The following is a 17,840-nucleotide window of genomic DNA, read 5'->3' as shown; positions in this document are numbered from 1 at the left end:
GCCCAGCACTTGCCAAAGTGTGATTCATTTTAGATCATTATTAGTGAACAAAACAGGCACAACCTTGGCTTTCATGGAGATTGCATGACCATATATCAGGGAGAGAGATGTTAAGCAAATACACATTTACAAATATCATTTTCCTAGGGTGGTGTGACTAGAAAGGACGGGGTGTCATGAGAGAGAGTAATGAGGCATCTCATTTCAATTGGGGATCAGGGAAACACTTATAAAAAAACACTTGTAAAAAACCGAAATAAGTGTACCTTTTGTTTGTCGGTCAATACTGTGATGGTTGCCTTGTGTTGTTTCAAAATATAGTGCAGATACACACTAGTTCTTATGGGAGAAGTTTCATGACATGTTGTTAAATGAAAAAAAAAAATTGTTAAAACTGAAAGTGTGGTATGGTCCCATTGTTTGTTGTAAAACAGTAATATACTCTTATGTGATCATGTTGGAGTTTTTGGAATACCATATGAAAACCTGTGGGTTGTGAGACTTCCAGGTATCTTTATGGCCTTGTTTATACTTTGCTGAATTGCTTGCATTTTTTTCTTTTGTTTCATTATGAACAGTAACGATGAAAATTCCAAAAAAAGTTTGACGTGTTGCAAAGACCTGACTTCTGTTTCATTTCTAGGCTTTTTTCCCCTAAGTGCTCTTGATTTTGTCAAAACGCTTTCCTAGGAAAAAACCATATTGGAAACTGAATGTCATTAAGATAACAAAATCGGATTTCATTAATCCAATAAATATACCGAGACCAGACTCTACGTCTGGCTTTGGCTTCTCTCCACAAGTTTTCTCCCAGGCAGCCCCCTCTCCCTGAGAGAGAGAAGGGTACATTTAGCCACATTTTGGGTTAATTTTATGCAACTCTAAGGAGCTTAGGCCCTGGGAGTCTCTAGATTCTTTTAAAGATTTCCCCCTTAGATTTCCGATATTCCTGTGCACCCTGAGGAAGTCTTAATGAATGTGCTTCTTCTTTGTTTAGTGGATAGAGACCCTTGTATGTATGTTTCCATGTTCCAGCAGCTTAAAAAAAAAAAAATTGGCCATGCCACATGGCATGTGGGGATTTTAATTCCCAGACCAGGGATCGAGAAATACAGCGTTTAAAAACATCACCTTCTACTCCAAGTTGATGGTTCTTTTGTTTATCTTATCCCAGTTAGCAGGAAAAAGTGAATTCATACAAAGTGGAGAGGGTTGGAAATATTGAAGAATATTGTTATTACTCAATAATAAACAGCAGGAAAACCTTTGGAAATAAAACCAATCTTCACAGCATTTTTATGAGTCATATAAAAATCAGTGGTTAACCTACTTTACTGCATTTTAGAAGTCCCATAAGCAAAGCTCATTCACCCTGATTCTTTGTAATTCCCCATGAAAAAAAAAGGATAATTAAAGAAATGTCCAATGTGTACAAGGTTTATGAAATTCTTATATTAACGATTTCCCTTACAGTAAAAGCAACTTCTATTTTTAATAAGATGCTACCAGCTTTTTGTTTGATTGACCTGACTTAATCAGGAGCAGCCTAGCATGGGCTCACAGTAAGGATGGCTTGCAAGTATATTAAGAAAGCTGTATCAAACTGGCAGATCCACCAAGTATTTTTAGCACTGAAATTTGAGTTAGAGCTATTATATGTGCTGTTTTTCCCCAAGAAAGTTGTCTGCCTTGTCAGTCGAGTAGCTGCGGCTGGGGATACTGTTTTGTAGTAAGCTCATCAATTAAACATTTGAAGTTCAGTACATGCCATAGTAACCTTTTTGATCAGTTTTGGGAAAGAAAATGTGAAGAGGTTTTGGTGAAAATAAAGTGGTTGGATGGCTCTGCTCCACTGATTTCTGTGAATGCCGCACTCTAATTTTAATTCACCACAGCTTTCCAAGTGCTATGAAAAGGTTGAAAAGGCCCTGAGTGCAGGGGACCCCTGCACGAGTGGATATGTATCTTTGAATTACCTAAAGATTGTCCTCGACACCTTTGTATACCGATTACCAAGAAGAGTTTTCATCCAGTTAATGAAAAGGTAAGAGTCCCATTGTTTCCTTGACATTTTTCCCCTCAGACGTCAATTGTGAGAATAAGGAACAGCTTCATTTATATTTTATTAATGTTTTAGACTTTTTTTTGCCACTGAAAATTTCAAACACATGCAAAAGTAAAGAGAATAACGCACTGAACCCGCGAATGCGCCCACCACCCGTCTCAAACATTCCACTCCTGGCCAAGCATTTCATCCCTACCCTGGCCCGCCTCCCCTCTACCTCAGATATTTCTGAAGCAAATACCAGACATCATATTTCATTGAAAAGATCTCACTATGTCTCTTGATAAGAACCCTTGTAAGAAACATGGAGCAAATACTGTTTCACACTTAATAGAATTATCAATAATATTAATAAACATCCAGTCAGGATTCAGATTTAACTGATTGTCTCCCATTTTCTTTCATAGCGAATTTAATCTGTACATTGTGATCTGCCACAATTCATTTTTAATCTATAGGGACCCTCTCCATTTGTTTATTTTTTTCCTCCGTAAGATGCATTCATAGAAAAGGTCTGGACTGTCTGTTATGTGGAGTTTCTTAGAATCTGAACCTGACTGATTGCAACCCACAGTGGCGTGTAACCTGCTCTCCTGTCTCCCTCCCCCACCCCCTGCCCCTGAACTGGAAGATCCAGGTTCAATTCTGGGGGCAGGAATGCTTCCCAGGTGGCAGCAAGCACGCGTGCGCTGCTCATCTTTCTCCTTGTGATGTCAGCAGCGGTGCTGATCATCCCTGTGCCCATCAGATCACTGGGGATTGTGAAGCGGTGACGCTCTGTGTCTCTTTTCTCCGCTTCTCACCCGGAGTGCTTCTGTAATGAGAGCATCCCCTCTCCCACCGTCTGGTAACCGTGAGACACAGTGTAGAGAGGCAGCAGCTGCTTGGTTCTTTCCCTTTGCTTACTGCTTTTCAAAATAATGAGTTGTGTTCCCAGCATCCTCTAGAAGTGAGCAATGAGTGATTCTTCTTGAAAAAAATATATGACTATGAACTCATGAGTGTTGACATGTTTGGTGTGTTTCAATTTATCAGAGTTATTATTCCCCTCGATACTCAGCTTGCCCTGTCTTGGCCAGGGGAGCCTTTTCGTGTTGGCTCTGAGTCCTGCTGGGTGACCCTCGTAAGTCCTTGGGTAGCACTCCTTGGTGTCATGGAACGCCCTAGGCCCTTCTGGGGCATCTCTTGCCCACACCTGGAGTCAGCCATTTCTCCCAGGACCCCTGTTTCCTTTCAGTTGGAAGTGGTATATGTAGACCGACCTCTGGGTGAGGAATACTGTTTTCAGTTTACCCAGCTTTCTGTCCAGGTAACTAGAAATCCTTTTCTCAGGGGACGTAGGGTTGAGGCTGATGGAAGCTTGTCCTGCCAAACTCTGAATCGTTGGAGGGCACCTCAGGGTTACCCGGAAAGGCGAGGCATGAGAGACAGAGAACTGATCTAGACCACGGCACTTCCTTCCCTTCTTGGCACCCTGTGTGTCACCGCTACTTAAGCCTTTAGGTTCCTTTTAGCTCTGCATGCATTTTTTGTTTAATCAGTCAGTCACCAAGCAATTTCTGAGCACTTGCCTAGGAACTCGCTGGGGACTAAGAAAGGCACGATCCCTGCCCTCGAAGAGCTTAACCTGCTGACGGGGAGACTGATCAACAAACACACACGGAATGAAATAAGATGTGCAGTGTGATGAAGGCTCTAGGGCTTCCCTGAGAGCTCAGTTGGTCAAGAATCTGCCAGCAATGCAGGAGACCCCGGTTTGATTCCTGGGTTGGGAAGATCCCCTGGAGAAGGGACAGGCTACCCACTCCAGAGTTCTTGGGCTTCCCTGGTGGCTCAGCTGGTAAAGAATCCGCCCACAATGTGGGAGACCTGGGTTCGATCCCTGTGTTAGGAAGATCCCCTGGAGAAGGGAAGGGCTACCCACTCTAGCATTCTGGCCTGGAGAATCCCATGGCCTGTGCAGTTCATGGGGTTGCAGAGTCGGACAGGACTGAGCGAGGTATATGAAGGCAGTGGAGAGGTTGGCAAGGACATGACGGAGAATAACGGGACCTCAGACCATTCTACGGTGGCTGGCCTGGAGGGGCCTCTCTGAAGAGTGACGTCAGGGAGAGCAGCCCAGGGCAGAGCCTCCTGGGCGGGGCCAAGGCCCTGTTGGGGGGCTTCCCCAGGAGCCCTGTTCTGGGAACTCGCAGAAGCCAGTGCCTGGAGCCAAGCTGACAAGAGAGCAGGAGGGCGGAGACCTGCGGCGGAGGCAGGCAGGGCCGGCAGGGACTGGGGCTTGTGGTAAGCGAGGGGGTCGCAGACAGGCTTTGTGGGGGGACTCCACCTAGAGACCCCATCTTCAGGCACACGGCTTCCTCCTTGGCCGGCACCTTCTTTCCTCAGAATGTATTTCTAAAAGTCTTATTCACCTGCAGTGTGAATGCTTTCCCGAATTTTTATGAGAATTGCCAAGAATTGTTTTCTTGGAAGATAGCAGTGACTTACATTGCTGTCAACGTGGTGTGAGGGTTCCGGTTTCATATTCTTTTCAGTGCTAATATTAACATTGTATTAAAATATTGATGACCTAAGAGGTGTAAAACGGTAACCCCCTTATTGCTTTAATTTATGTCTCTTGGAGGGATTGCTGAGGTTGGACGTTCCATGAGCCCAGAATGCCCTTCAGGTCCTAATTGGTCAATGGCCCCACGGATGGTTTTTCAAGTAACTTTCATCACCTTTTGGTTTAATAATTTTTTATAATTATTTCGTTATTCACAGAGAACCCTTTTGTGTCATGGGTGCTGCAGCTGTTTGTCCCAGCTTGCTATTTCCCTTTCATTGTGACTCCTCACTGTTTAGAAGTTTACATTCATTCCAACACCATCAGATGCACTCATCTTTGCCCTTTGCGGCGTCTTCTGTTGCTCCTACCAGTTACCATCCTCATCTAGGCTTGATAAAAACTCTTTTCTACCCTGCTTGTTTTTACATTTCTTTGAACACAAAACACTTCAGTCCCTCCTGAAATAAGGTGGGTGTCCCAACTAAAATATATTTTTCCAAACAGATAATTTATTTACACCACCACTTTTTATGTAATCCTTTCCCTCCCCTTGTTTTTAATGTCCACGCTGTGCCATTCACTCTATCCATAATTTGGTTTAATGTGTCTTTCTGTATTCTCTCCCGCCAGTCTATAGATTTCTCCTGTGCCGGGACGTTTCTGTCCAAGGTTCTGTCTACAGCTGGCCATCCGACGCCCTCATGTTCTCTGTGAAGCCTTGGGAGAGCACACGGAGGCGCCTGCGCTGCCACCGTTCTCTGCTTCTCATCTGTCCCTTGAGTTCACATAGCGACTGTTGCAGGCCTTGCCCCTGATTACGTCACCTTCTACGCTGAGAAGGGAGAATCTGCTTCTGCCGTGAAAGCAGCGGGCTCGTGAATGAGAGGAGGGACTAGTGCTCCCAGCAGGTGGCTCTGGGGTGGCAGGGGTGCTGGGCGCAGCAGTGGGGGTGCTGACTTCTGCTCTCCTGTGCTCTCCCCTCAGGCCCCCCAGAAGGTGGCTGGGACACGTGGTGTCGCTAGAGGGAACTCTTTAATTCCTCTCGATGTTTCTATTCTGAGCATCACAAGAAGCCATGAGTCGTCTTCTAAATTTAGGCTTAGACTTTTTGTTAACGTACCAGGATGTGCCCACGATGGCACTGGACATATTCTGCATGAGTTTTGTGTTTAAACCATGATTTAAGGGGAAACCTGTGCATGACTGTTGACAGCTCTGTTTATAATCACCCCAAACTGGAACCAGCCCAGGGTACCTCAGCAGGTGATTGGATCAGCAAGCTGCTTTACACGATAGACTATTTCTCAGCAACAAGACGGAAAGAACTATTGATACACATGGATGACTCTCAGAGACGTGCTGCGTGAAAGAACCCAGTCTCGAAGGTTCCTACCTTAGGGGTCTAGTTATCCGATGGTGGGCGAGAGGAGACCCTCATCACTCCAGCATGGGGGGTGGGGGAGGGCCTGACTCCAGAGGGCCAGCAGCAGGGAGGCTGTGGAGGATGAGGCAGTCCTGGGTTCTGTGTGGGGCAGTGGTTCTGTGAATCTACATGTGTGATAAATTCATGTAAATATGTACACACAAACCCATTTTTACTGCGCTTGATATTGAGAGATAAAGTTTTAAAACTCATCCCTTTTTTAAGGCAAACAGTACAGAAACGAATAAAGGAGGAAGTAAAATGAAATCTAAACTCTCGTGCCCTACAAAACGATTTCAGAAATTATCCTCCTGTCACGTTTAAGAATGGAAAGAAGAAAAAAATAGGCATTTTTTTTTTTAGTTTATTTTTAAAAAATACTCCAGATCTAGGACCTAAATTAAAAACTCTTAACAGCTTGGTAATGAGACATAAAATCTTGATCCAAATAATATGTTAGGGATGTTAAAAGCTATTTTCCATATACATATTGTAACATAATGGTAGGCTGTAATTGAACTGATATCTTGACCTTTATTACTAACATGCTGTGCTTTTCATTGTCGCCTAATCTTTTATATAAAATAGATCTATTAAAAACCAAACCAGTGTTTAAATATGAAGAATGAGGTTTGCAGGAGAGTTGAGAGGATGGAATAAATGCTGTGACTTGCACGTTCACCAGAGGCTGGGCTTCATCCATCCATTATGTGAACAGGTCCCCACTCAGAAGCATCTCCCGGTGAGAAATTTCCCATCCACGCTGGGAACATCAGTAGCCTGGCAGAGCTAAGCAAACAAAAAACAAGCCATTTAGCCCAAATTATATGAAGTGTAGAAGCAATACCCTGGGATATATTTTCAGTTATTGCCCAAACCTTTTTTAACCCACACGTCTAGGATCTCTTCTATTTGTGTGGCATTCTAGAAAAGGCAGACCAGTGGGAATGGAGGAGAGATGGTAATTGCTAGGACCGGGGTGGGGGACGGTGTGACTCACGGCGGGCAACACAAGGAGGTTTTGGTGTGAGGGAGCTGCTCTTTCTTCGATTGTGGGCTTTTTCGTCTGGAAGTGCACTGGGCAGGGTCCAGGCAGAAAACAGATGGCATATAAGTTTACCGAAGGAACTTTTACCCTGGCGAGGGCAGGACGAAATGTGCAGTCTGTAGAAGGGAAAGCATTTCTCTCTCCTAGGTCTGAAGGGGCAAGAGAGGAAGGAGTTAGTGCGAGGAGCAAGATGGGTGGCTGCAGGAGGGAGCCACCCGAGAGCAGATAAGGCCTTCAGCAGGAGTGTGGCCAGGGCCACGCTCAGGCCAGCGGGGAGGGGCTGGGTGGCAGCCAGCCTGCTCTCCTCTTGCCGTCCACTCTCCTGCCGCCGCCGCCTCCCACTGGCCAGCCCATCTGAGAGCCAGAGGCCCGACGGGCCTGTTGGAGCAGGTCACCAGGATGCTGTACAGTGGGGAGGAGGGCAGAGAGTGGATCTGGACGGACATGTCTGGCGCTGGCCATTCTCAGCCTCGGCATCCTTGGAGGGATGAAAGCCCTGGTCCTTTGTAGAGATGAAAGCCTTGTGTCCCCAGGCAGGAGCTGCTCAAAGTCCCCACATGAAATCTAGGATGTTAGTATGAAATATCCATAGCTACATTTGAGATGCCAGGGACTATGTGGATTTGTACATGTGAATGCCATCATCACCTGATTACATTTGCAATAATCTGGTCAGTTTCTAATACCCAAGTATTAGTAGCGTTTGCATGGGCGGCCAGGTGATTTCAATGAGAAGGTTGTAGAAATCAATCCTTTTCCCACCCCTCATCTCTAGGCTCAGAGGTTAAAGTGTCTGCCCACAATGCAGGAGACCTGGGTTCGATCCCTGGGTTGGGAAGTTCCCCTGGAGAAGGAAATGGCAACCCACTCCAGTATTCTTGCCTGGAGAATCCCAAGAACGGAGGAGCCTTGTAGGCTACAGTTCACGGGATCGCAGAGTCGGACACGACTGAGCGACTTCACTTTCACTTTCATCTCTACACGTTGCCAGTGGCAGAGTGTCTACACTTACCCACAGAAGTGGTATTACTTTTTGTTCACTCTCTTATGAAGGGTGGGGTCTCCTCCTTGGCCTTTCCTACCATCAGAGCCCTTATTCCACGGAGAGCAAAACCAATGGGAGGGTTCTGCAATGACTAAGAATACTTACTCCAATGATATTTTCTGAACCTGGAGGAGCAACCATGGGATGAGTCGATGCTCTTACTGGAGCCGCTGTAAAGCGGACTTGAGCTCCAGCTCGTCGTTGTTCATTTGCTCGTTTGTGTCCAGCTCTTTGCAACTCCATGGACTGCAGTACGCCAGGCTTTCCTGTCCACTATCTCCCAGAATTTGCTCAAACTCATGTCTGTTGAGTCGGCTCCATCTACCACCTCCATAAGCCTCTGACCTACACACCATGCTGGCACTTTGGTTCTTCAGAGATTATCATTAGTCTGGAGCCACTATCTATTCATCCTGAATGTGAAAAACAAATTTATGTTTCTTCTCGCTAACCCAGAGATGAGTCACATGCCGCTATAAGACCCCCGCCTGGCTTCATGGGATGGGAAAGAAAGATTGGGAATAACGCTGGACTCCCAGCATCAGAATCCAGAGGGACAGGGGCCTGAGGAAATCAGAGGAGCCCCTGGGGCGTTTTTAAAGTCTGGTTGAATTTGTTTCAATGTTGCTGTGTTTTATATTTTGGTTTTCTGGCCCTGAGGCATGCAGGATCTTAGCTGCCTGACCAGGAAGCCAACCCGTACCCCTTGCATTGGAAGGTTAACTGTCAACCACTAAACTGCCAGGGAAGTCCCTGGAGGCATTTTTAAGAATTAAAAAACCCAGCAATATCCACCTTTGTGACTTTGGTTAATAACGGTTACTCGTGTGATTAGCAAAATTATCTGCTGGCTCTATTTTTTGAAAATTATGTTTATTCATGTTGATTATAAAAACTGTACAGGCTCAAACTAGAAAATAGAAAAAACGATTAAAAAAAAAACTACCCTTAATTGTAATGGCCAGAGATGGCCACTATTAATATTTTGGTCTATTTCCTTCCAGAATTTTTATGTGTGTGCATATACACATGCTTAACATAGTTGATGCCATGTGAGAAATAAATTATGTTCTGTTTTCTTACAGCATATTACATCAGGAGGATTTTTTTTGTTGTTGTTAATTTTAAAAACCTTTGAAATTAATTTTTAACAGCTGCCTAATGTTTTATCAGCCCTCAAGTCAAAGGTTTTGAATGCTTCCAAGGTTTACATTCCATTTTGCTAAGATGCCCTTCAGAAAAATGTTGATTTATTCTCAGGGGTGAGGTCCATGAGAGTGCTTTTCGCCAGCATTTAACACTGCTGTCTTTAAATACTTGCTAATTTGACAGGTGAGAGCGCAGTGCCTGGTTGCTATTTTGATTGATATGACCTTGCTTGCCGTTGAGTTGGCCCGTGTTTCACGTTTAACAGTAACTTCCTTCATGAACAACTGTTTGCTCAGGGCCTTTGACCATTTCCTGTGTTTTAAAAATATTTTGGTCCCAGTACAAGTCATATAAAGTTCTTTCTCAAGTGTATAGTTTAATGGACTTCCCTGGTGGCTCATATGGTTAAGAACCTGCCTGCAATGTGGGGACCTGGGTTCGGTCCCTGGGTTGGGAAGATCCCCAGGAGAAGGGAATGGCAATCCACTCCAGTATTTTTGCCTGGGGAATCCCATAGACAGAGAGGCCTGGCGGGCTACAGTCCATGGGGACACAAAGAGATGGACACGTCTGAGTGACTAACCCACACAGTTTAACGAGTTTGGGCAACCGTGTGTATCTAGTAGCCACTCTCTTGGTAAACGTATGGGACGCTTCCGTCGCCCTGTGGTGTGCTCCTGCGCTTTGACAGCAGTCCCTCCCCTGACCTCTCAGCCCCAGGACCACTGGTCTGCCCTCTGCCCCGTCACTGTAGTCCGGCTATTTCTCGGCGTTCTCACGAATGGGATACGTGGTCTTTTGTGTTTGACTACTCTTTCTTTCACTTTCCAAGGTTTAAGATTCACCCATGTTGCTGCCCATCTAAATGTCCCACTAACTGTTATTGCTGAGTAGCATCCCATAGTGTTTCCCAGTTTGTTGGGAAATATCCCATAGATATTCCCTGTATGAACATTCGCATACAGGTCTCATTTTGTGTGGACATGTTTTTATTTCTCTTGGGTAAAATACTTCGTAGTGAAATTGCTGGGTTGTATGATGAGTGTGGGCTTTCTGGGTAGCTCAGTGATAAAGAATCTGACCAATACAGGAGACTCAGGTTCGAACCCTGGGTGAAGATCCCCAGGAGAAGGAAATGGCAATCCACTCCTGTTTTTTTGCCTGGGAAGTCCCATGGGCCGAAGAGCCTGGCGGGCTACAGTCCAGGGGGGGTCGGAAAACAGCGGCATACGACTTAGTGACTAAACAGCAACAACAATGATGAGTGGATCTTTAAATTTATGAGACACTATCAAACCACTTTCCAAAGTCACGGTATCAGTTGTGGTTCCACCAGCACTATGTAAGAAAGCCAGATGCTTCACTTCCCCACCGAAGCTTGGTACTGCCGCTCTCCCTAATTTTAGCCATTCTAGTTTGTGTAGAGCTATCTCTATTTTTAACTCTCATTTTTTCTGATGACTAATAATTGTGAGACTCTGCTCATGTGATTATTGGCCATCTGTATCTCTTCTTTTGCAGATCGTTTGTCTCTTTTTACAGGACGGTTTCTTTTCCTGTTATCGATCTGTGCATGTTCAGTTGCCCGCTGTGTCCTGCATTGGCCTGTGTGTTCTTTACCACTTGTGCTGTTCATTATGTCTTCTGGATATTAGCTCTTTGTCACATACGTAGTTTTCAAATATTTTCGTTCAGTATGGCTTGCTTTTTCATTTTCTTAACTTGGTCTTTTGAAGCACAGGAGTATTTTTGTTTTGATGAAGTACATTTTATCCATTAAAATTTTTATGGGTAATTTTTGGGGAATTCATTTTCAGAAATCTTTGCCTAACCCAATAGCACAAGGATTTTACCTTGCTTTATCTTTTCTTCTAGAAGTTTGGTAATTTTAGCTCCTATATTTAGGCCCATTTCTAGTTAATTTTTGTGTATGACATGAGGTCAAGGTTCATTCTGTTCCTGCACAGATATTCATTTGTTGAAAAGATGATCATTTCCCTAATGAATTATTTTGCACCTTTGTCAAAAATTAATTGACCGCATACCTGTCAGTATGTTTCTGGACTCTGTCCTCTTCCAGAAGCTGTAAGAATACATCTTGAAACAGTGCCACACTGTCGTCTTGATTACTGTAGCTAAAGAGTTAAGTCTTGAAATTAAGTTGTATAAGTCCCCTACACTTGTTCTTTTCTTTCAAAATTGTTTGACTATTCAAGGTGCTTTGCCTTCCTATCTATTCATTCAGCTTGTCAATACGTTTTTTTAAAAAAGAAAGAAAGCAAGTTTGCTAAGATTTTGCAAGTAAATTGGGGAGATTTGCCACTTTTCTGAGTACATTGGGAAGATTTTTTTCACTTTGATAATATTCAGTTTTCCATTCCATGAGCATGGTACATCTTTCTGTTCATTTAGGTCTTTAATTTCCTTAGGCAAGATTTTGTTGTTTACAATGCTCAGATATTGTACATATTGTACGTATTCCTAAATATTTTTATGTTTTGATGCTAATATAAATCAATTAAAATTTTTTTCATTTTCTCACTATTCATGGCTAATACTAACAAATACAATTGATTTTTTTGGTTATTGACTTTACAATACTGTGACCTTACTAAATTCACTGATTAATTTGTTCTGATACTTTTATTGTGGATTCCTTAGTGTTTTCTAAATAGACAGTCATTGCGCCTCTAAGTAAAGGCAAGTGTGCACCTTCCCTTGCAATCTGTATGCCTTTTTTTTTTTCCTTGCCACATGTTACTAGGTAGGACATTAAATATGACAATAAGGACATTAAGTACAATGCTGAGCAAAAGTGGTGGGATTAGACACCCTTGTCTTGTTCCTGATTATAGGTAGAAACCATTCCATCTTAAACTGTAGCGATGTTAGCCATGGGTTTCTTGTAGATGCCCTTATTAGGTTAAGGGATTTCCTTTCTATTCCTGTTTTGCTGAAGTTTTAAAACTGTGTATGTTGATTTTTGTCAAATGTTTTCCTGCATCTATTCTGATGATCATGTACTTCTCCATTATTCCATTAATATTGTGAATTACAAGGACTGATTTTCAGATGCTAAGCCAATTTTGCATCCTGGGATTAAACCCCACTTGGCCCTGATAGATTATCCCATTTATATAGTGTTCAGTTTTATTTGCTAAAATTTGATAGATTATCCCATTTATATACTGTTCAGTTTTATTTGCTAAAATTTGTCAAGGTTTTTTTGGTATCTTTTCTTCATGAGTGATGGTTTGTCTCAAGTTGTCTTTTCTTATAAATGCATTTTGAGAGGGCAGCACTGGCCTGGGAAATGTGCTGGGACCTGTTTCCTTCTCATCTGTTTTGTGACTGGCATCACAACTACTGCTGCCGGCACTGTTACTGCCCCTACTATTGCTACCATTTTCCTTAAATGCTTGATAGAGCTCGTCTGCAAAGCCATTTAGCTTTGAAGTTTTCTTTAGGGGACTGTTTTGAATTACAAATTCAATTTAAAAAATGAATATAGAACTATTCAAGTTTTCTGTTTCTTCTTGGGTCATTTTTGATAATTTGTGTTTTTCAACAAATTTCATTTCATCTTGGGTTTCCCTGGTGGCTCAGAAGGTAAAGCATCTGCCTGCAGTGTGGGAGACCTGGGTTCGATCCCTGGGTCAAAGAGATCCCCTGGAGAAGGAAATGGCAACCCACTCCAGTACTCTTGTCTGGAAAATTCCATGGACGGAGGAGTCTGGTAGGCTTCAGTTCATGGGGTCGCAAAGAGTCAGTCATGACTGAGCAACGTCACTTTCGTTTCATCTTAGTTATGCCTGACGCTCTTTTTATTCCTCTCTGAGGAGCCAACGTCTCCATCTGCTATCATTTTTGTCCAGCCTGAAGAACTTCCTGTGCTGAGGAATATGTATACTGACTCCAGATTGGGAAAGGAGTCCATCAAGGCTGTCTATTGTCACCCTGCTTATTTAACTTCTATGCAGAGTACATCATGAGAAATGCTGGGCTGGAGGAAGCGCAAGCTGGAATCAAGACTGCCGGGAGAAATATCAATAACGTGAGACATGAAGATGACACCACACTAATGGCAGAAAGTGAAGAAGAACTAAAGAGCCTCTTGATGAAAGTGAAAGAGGAGCATGAAAAAATTGGCTAAAAACTCAACATTCGGAAAGCTAAGATCATGGCATCCGGTCCCATCACTTCATGACCGATAGATGGGGAAACAATGGAAACAGTCACAGACTTTATTTTGGGGGGCTTCAAAATCACTGCAGATGGTGACTGCAGCCTTGGAATTTAAAGACGCTTGCTCCTTGGAAGAAAAGCTATGACCAACCTAGACAACATATTAAAAAGCAGAGACATTACTTTGCTTTCAAAAGTCTGTCTAGTCAAAGCTGTGGTTTTTCCAGTAGTCATGTATGGATGTGAGAGTTGGACTATAAAGAAAGCTGAGTGCTGAAGAATTGATGCTTTTGAGCTGTGGTGTTGGAGAAGACTCTTGAGAGTCCCTTGGACTGCAAGGAGATCCAGCCAGTCCATCCTAAAGGAGATCAGTCCTGGGTATTCTTTGGAAGGACTGATGCTGAAGCTGAAGCTGCAATACTTTGACTGCCTGATGTGAAGAACTGACTCATTGGAAAAGACCCTGATGCTGGGAAAGATTGAAGGCAGGAGGAGAAGGGGACAACAGAGGATGAGACGGTTGGATGACTTCACTGACTCGATGGACATGAGTCTGAGCAAGCTCTGGGAGTTGGTGATGGACAGGGAGGCCTGGCATGCTGCAGTCCATGGGGTCACAGAGAGTCGGACACGACTGAGCGACTGAACTAAGTGTACTAAAGATGGATTCCCTCAGGTTTCTCTTATTTAGAGAAGTCTTCGTTTCTCCTGCATTTTGGAATGATACTTTCTTAGACTGACAGCTCTGTGTAACCGTTCTTTCTTCCAGCACTTTACTGTTCTGTTCCACTCCTCTTGCTTCCATTGTTTAGAATGAGAAGTTGTCTGTTAAGCAGTTGTCCTCTCGTGTGTGATGACTTTCTTGTTGCCCTGACTCTCAGCTTTGTGACTGTGGTGTGCCTTGGCCTGGCATGTTTCAGGCACCTACTGCTTAGTGTTTATTGAGCATCTTAAATCTGTAAGTGTATATTTTAATCAAATTTGGGGGAAATTTTGGCTCTTATATCCTCAAGATTTTTTTTTTCGTACCCTAGTCTCTTTTTTCCTTCTGTGACTGCAATTACGTGTATGTAAGACTGTCTTATGTCTTTGAAGCTCTATTCATTTTATAAATACATGTGTGTTCTGTGTTTGTTATATTTGGTGGTTTTGGTTGATTTGTGTTTATATTCACTCCTTCTCCCCTCTGTCTTCTCCATTATTTTGTTAATTCCATCAAGTGATTTTTAAAAAATTTCAGGTAGTATTTTCATCATTCTAAAATTTCTGCCTAATTCTTTTTATTATATCCACTTCTCTGTGAGATTTCCTATCTTTTGACTCCTTTATATCATTGATGATGCTTATAATCATTGCTTTAAAAATTCTTATCTGATAATACCACCATTTGGCTTATTTGGGATTCCTCTCCATTGACTTTTTCTCCTTACTAATGTTTCATTTTCCTGGTTTTTCATGTTCCTGCAATTTTAGATTCTGTCTTAGAAAGTTTGAATGTTAAATCCTGGAAACTCTAACTTCTGTCATGATTATTTTTCAATGAGTGTTGTTTCTTTTGTTTCGGTAGGCACTTATTTTAGTTGAACTGAAGCTGCATATTCTGTTTCTGGGTGGCAGTTGTGATTTTAATTCAGACCTTTTGTGTTCAGCTACACTTTTTAGTAGGTCCTGATCACGTGAGATTCAGAAACCAGCCAGAAATGTGGTGGGACAGAATTTGGGGATCTCTCTCTAGTCCCTTCTTTTTTCCAGGATTTCTGTTTCTCTCTAGGTTTATAATTTATCTGGGCTTATTAACCTTCTAGTTTTCTAAGCTACAAAGACCACTTTTTTTTTTTTTTTCCTACTGGTGCCTTTGCTATCCCTCATGTTACAGTACCCTAGCCTGGGTTAGATGCACTGAAAATATTCTTACAGCTCCTCTCTTCTCAGCATAGATCTCCCACCAGAGTTCACTCTTTAGTTGCTTTTGTGTGACATGCTTAGTTGCTCAGTTGTGTCTGACTCTTTGCAGCCTCATGGACTCCAGGCACCTCTGTCCATGGGACTCTCCAAGCAGGAATACTGGGGTGGGTAGTCATTGCTTTCCAGGAATGGAACCCTGGTCTCCTGCACTGCAGGCAGATGCTTTACCAGCTGAGCCACCGGAGAAACCCCTACAGTGCTTTTAGGTGGCCGCTTTTGGCATTACACTCAGAGCTCGTTTTGATTATCTCTAAGAGGATTGATCCAGAAGGACCTTACTCCACCACTACTGGAAGAAGTCAAGTTAATATTTTCATATTAATATGAATTTGTAAAGCACTTTATGTTTTAAAAATATTAACAATTTGTTATGCATCATCATGAAAGATAACTTTGTAAGTCTATTGTTTGGTTCAAACTTTTAATATTTCTGATATACAGAAATTTATTATTTTGATGTAATTAAATAAGTTTGTGATTTCTTCTCTTAAGTTTCGTTTAAAAATCCATTGTCATTCAAATACCAGATAAACATACACCTAGTTTTTTTCTTTTTTCAATGGTCCTAGTTTTTATGTTTAACTTTTTAATCTCTTTTGAGTTTATTTTTTTGTAGTTTATAGATTGATATTTTTCCCAAAGAGCAAGGTAATTTCCTAAACATAATATATGCAGCTGATCGTATTTTTAATAGTAGTCACAATGTTTCCAATATAGAAAATTAAATTTTAACTTTTTAATTTTCACCTTTAAATTTAAGGTGAAAATATATAGCATTAGCAAACTATCAAAATAGTGCTTGAAGTCTGGAAAAGAAAGTTTGAGTAGGAAAGATGAAACTTTGTTTTGTATGTTAATAGCAAGGCGTTAAACCACTGTCGCAACCTACTTGTTGTGCACCTGATGAAATCACTTAGTCAATCAGTCGCTCTCTTTCTCATGACCCCATACATGGCACTAAGAGCAGAATAACCAATCAAGCGTTAGCTGGCACAAAGTAATCATAATTGAAGTGCTGTACAAGTGTTAGCTGCTGCTGATGCTGATACTTAGGTGGTGATAAATGCAATAAAGGATAGAGGCATGGAGCTGCAGGGCAAACAGCCCTGCCTAGGAAAATAAGGGGAGGCTTCCTTGAGAGAGTGATGATTAAGTTGAGGCTTGCAAGAGGAGCAGAGTTAACTACCTAAAGTGTGGGAGATAGTCAGGGGGAATGTGGCAGTTAGCAAAGGCAGCAGTGAGTTTAAGGAACCTGCGGCAAGAAGAGCACGAGCGCTCTGAGGAACCTAAGGAGCTGGGAGCTAGGGGCAGCGTGGTACAGGGTAAAGTTGGAGGAGTGAATAGGGTCAAACTCTGCAGGCTGCGCTTACTGAGGGACTAATTTTTGTCCTAAGAGTAATGGGGAGTTGTGGAAAGATTTTAAGCAAGAGTGATCACATTTGCATTTCAAAAAGAGCAGGCTGATTATAGAGTGTGAAAACATTTCAGTGGAAGGCAACAATAAGTACAAGGAGACCAGTGAGATTATCGCAAAGATTCAAGTGAGGAAAGATGGTAGCTTGGCACCACACGAGGATGTATGAATGGATGGACAGTTGGGTGGATGGGTGCAAATGTAAACCTCAGTTGAGATGGTAGCACTACAGTCTTGTGTGTGCCTGTGTGCTAAGCCACTCAGTCGTGTTCAACTCTGCAACCCTGTGGACTGCAGCCTGCTGGGCTCTTCCCTCCAAGGGATTCTCCAGGCGAGAACACTGGAGTGGACTGCCGTGCCCTCCTCCAGGGGATCTTCCCAGCTCAGGGACTGAACCTTCGTCTCTGATGTTTGTCTGCATTGGCAGGCAGGCTCTTTACCCTGAGCACCACCTGGGAAGCCCACTGCAGTCTTAAGACAACTTAAGTTTGTTTCCCACTGTCCCTTTAAATTTCCTCAGTTGGATTGGTTCTCTTCCCCCTGGATGAAAAGTATGAGCAGACTTTGATTTTTCTGGTTTGTCTCGAATCACACAAACAGCCCCAGCTTACTAGTTGCAATAGTTAGCCGCAGATCATGGTCAAAGCTGTAGACCTGATTTAAATGTGAATCGTGTTCCCGGCCCAGTCAGGGCCTGCTGGGGGCACAAATGGCCTCTTCCCCTCTCCCCACTTTGCACTTCTCTTCCTTCCCCATATTGCACACTTGGGTTCTGACTCCTCCAGAGCGGGAGTGCCCAGAGGAAGGAGAGGAAAAAAGGGGAGCAGGAATGTTCGTACTGGACTGGCTGTCCCATGAGCTGGAAACCGCATTCTCTGGGCCTAGCAAGTGTCTTTTGTCTGCAGGCACTTCCTTTCAGGAGAGCTCTGGCTGGGTCTCTGGGTTTCACACTTGGCTCTCACGTCTGCAGTTCTTTGATGAGGGCAAATGCATCT

At 43.1% G+C, this 17,840-nt stretch overlaps 1 protein-coding gene across 1 annotated transcript in view; it reads left to right on the top strand.

Annotated features, from left to right (window-relative positions):
* The window catches only part of EFCAB6 (EF-hand calcium binding domain 6), a 268,456-nt gene that overhangs the window by 99,930 nt on the left and 150,686 nt on the right, over window positions 1-17,840 (top strand). Inside the window, exon 10 of the mRNA XM_069581729.1 lies at window positions 1,896-2,044. Coding sequence (XP_069437830.1) covers window positions 1,896-2,044 — 149 coding nt within the window. The remainder of the gene's footprint in view (window positions 1-1,895; window positions 2,045-17,840) is intronic.

Source organism: Ovis canadensis, chromosome 3 (assembly GCF_042477335.2).
Source record: "Ovis canadensis isolate MfBH-ARS-UI-01 breed Bighorn chromosome 3, ARS-UI_OviCan_v2, whole genome shotgun sequence".
In the NCBI taxonomy this organism is placed as follows: Eukaryota; Metazoa; Chordata; class Mammalia; order Artiodactyla; family Bovidae; genus Ovis; species Ovis canadensis.
The sequence above is the reverse complement of the archived record's forward strand: the minus strand, read 5'-3'. Positions and strand labels throughout refer to the sequence as shown.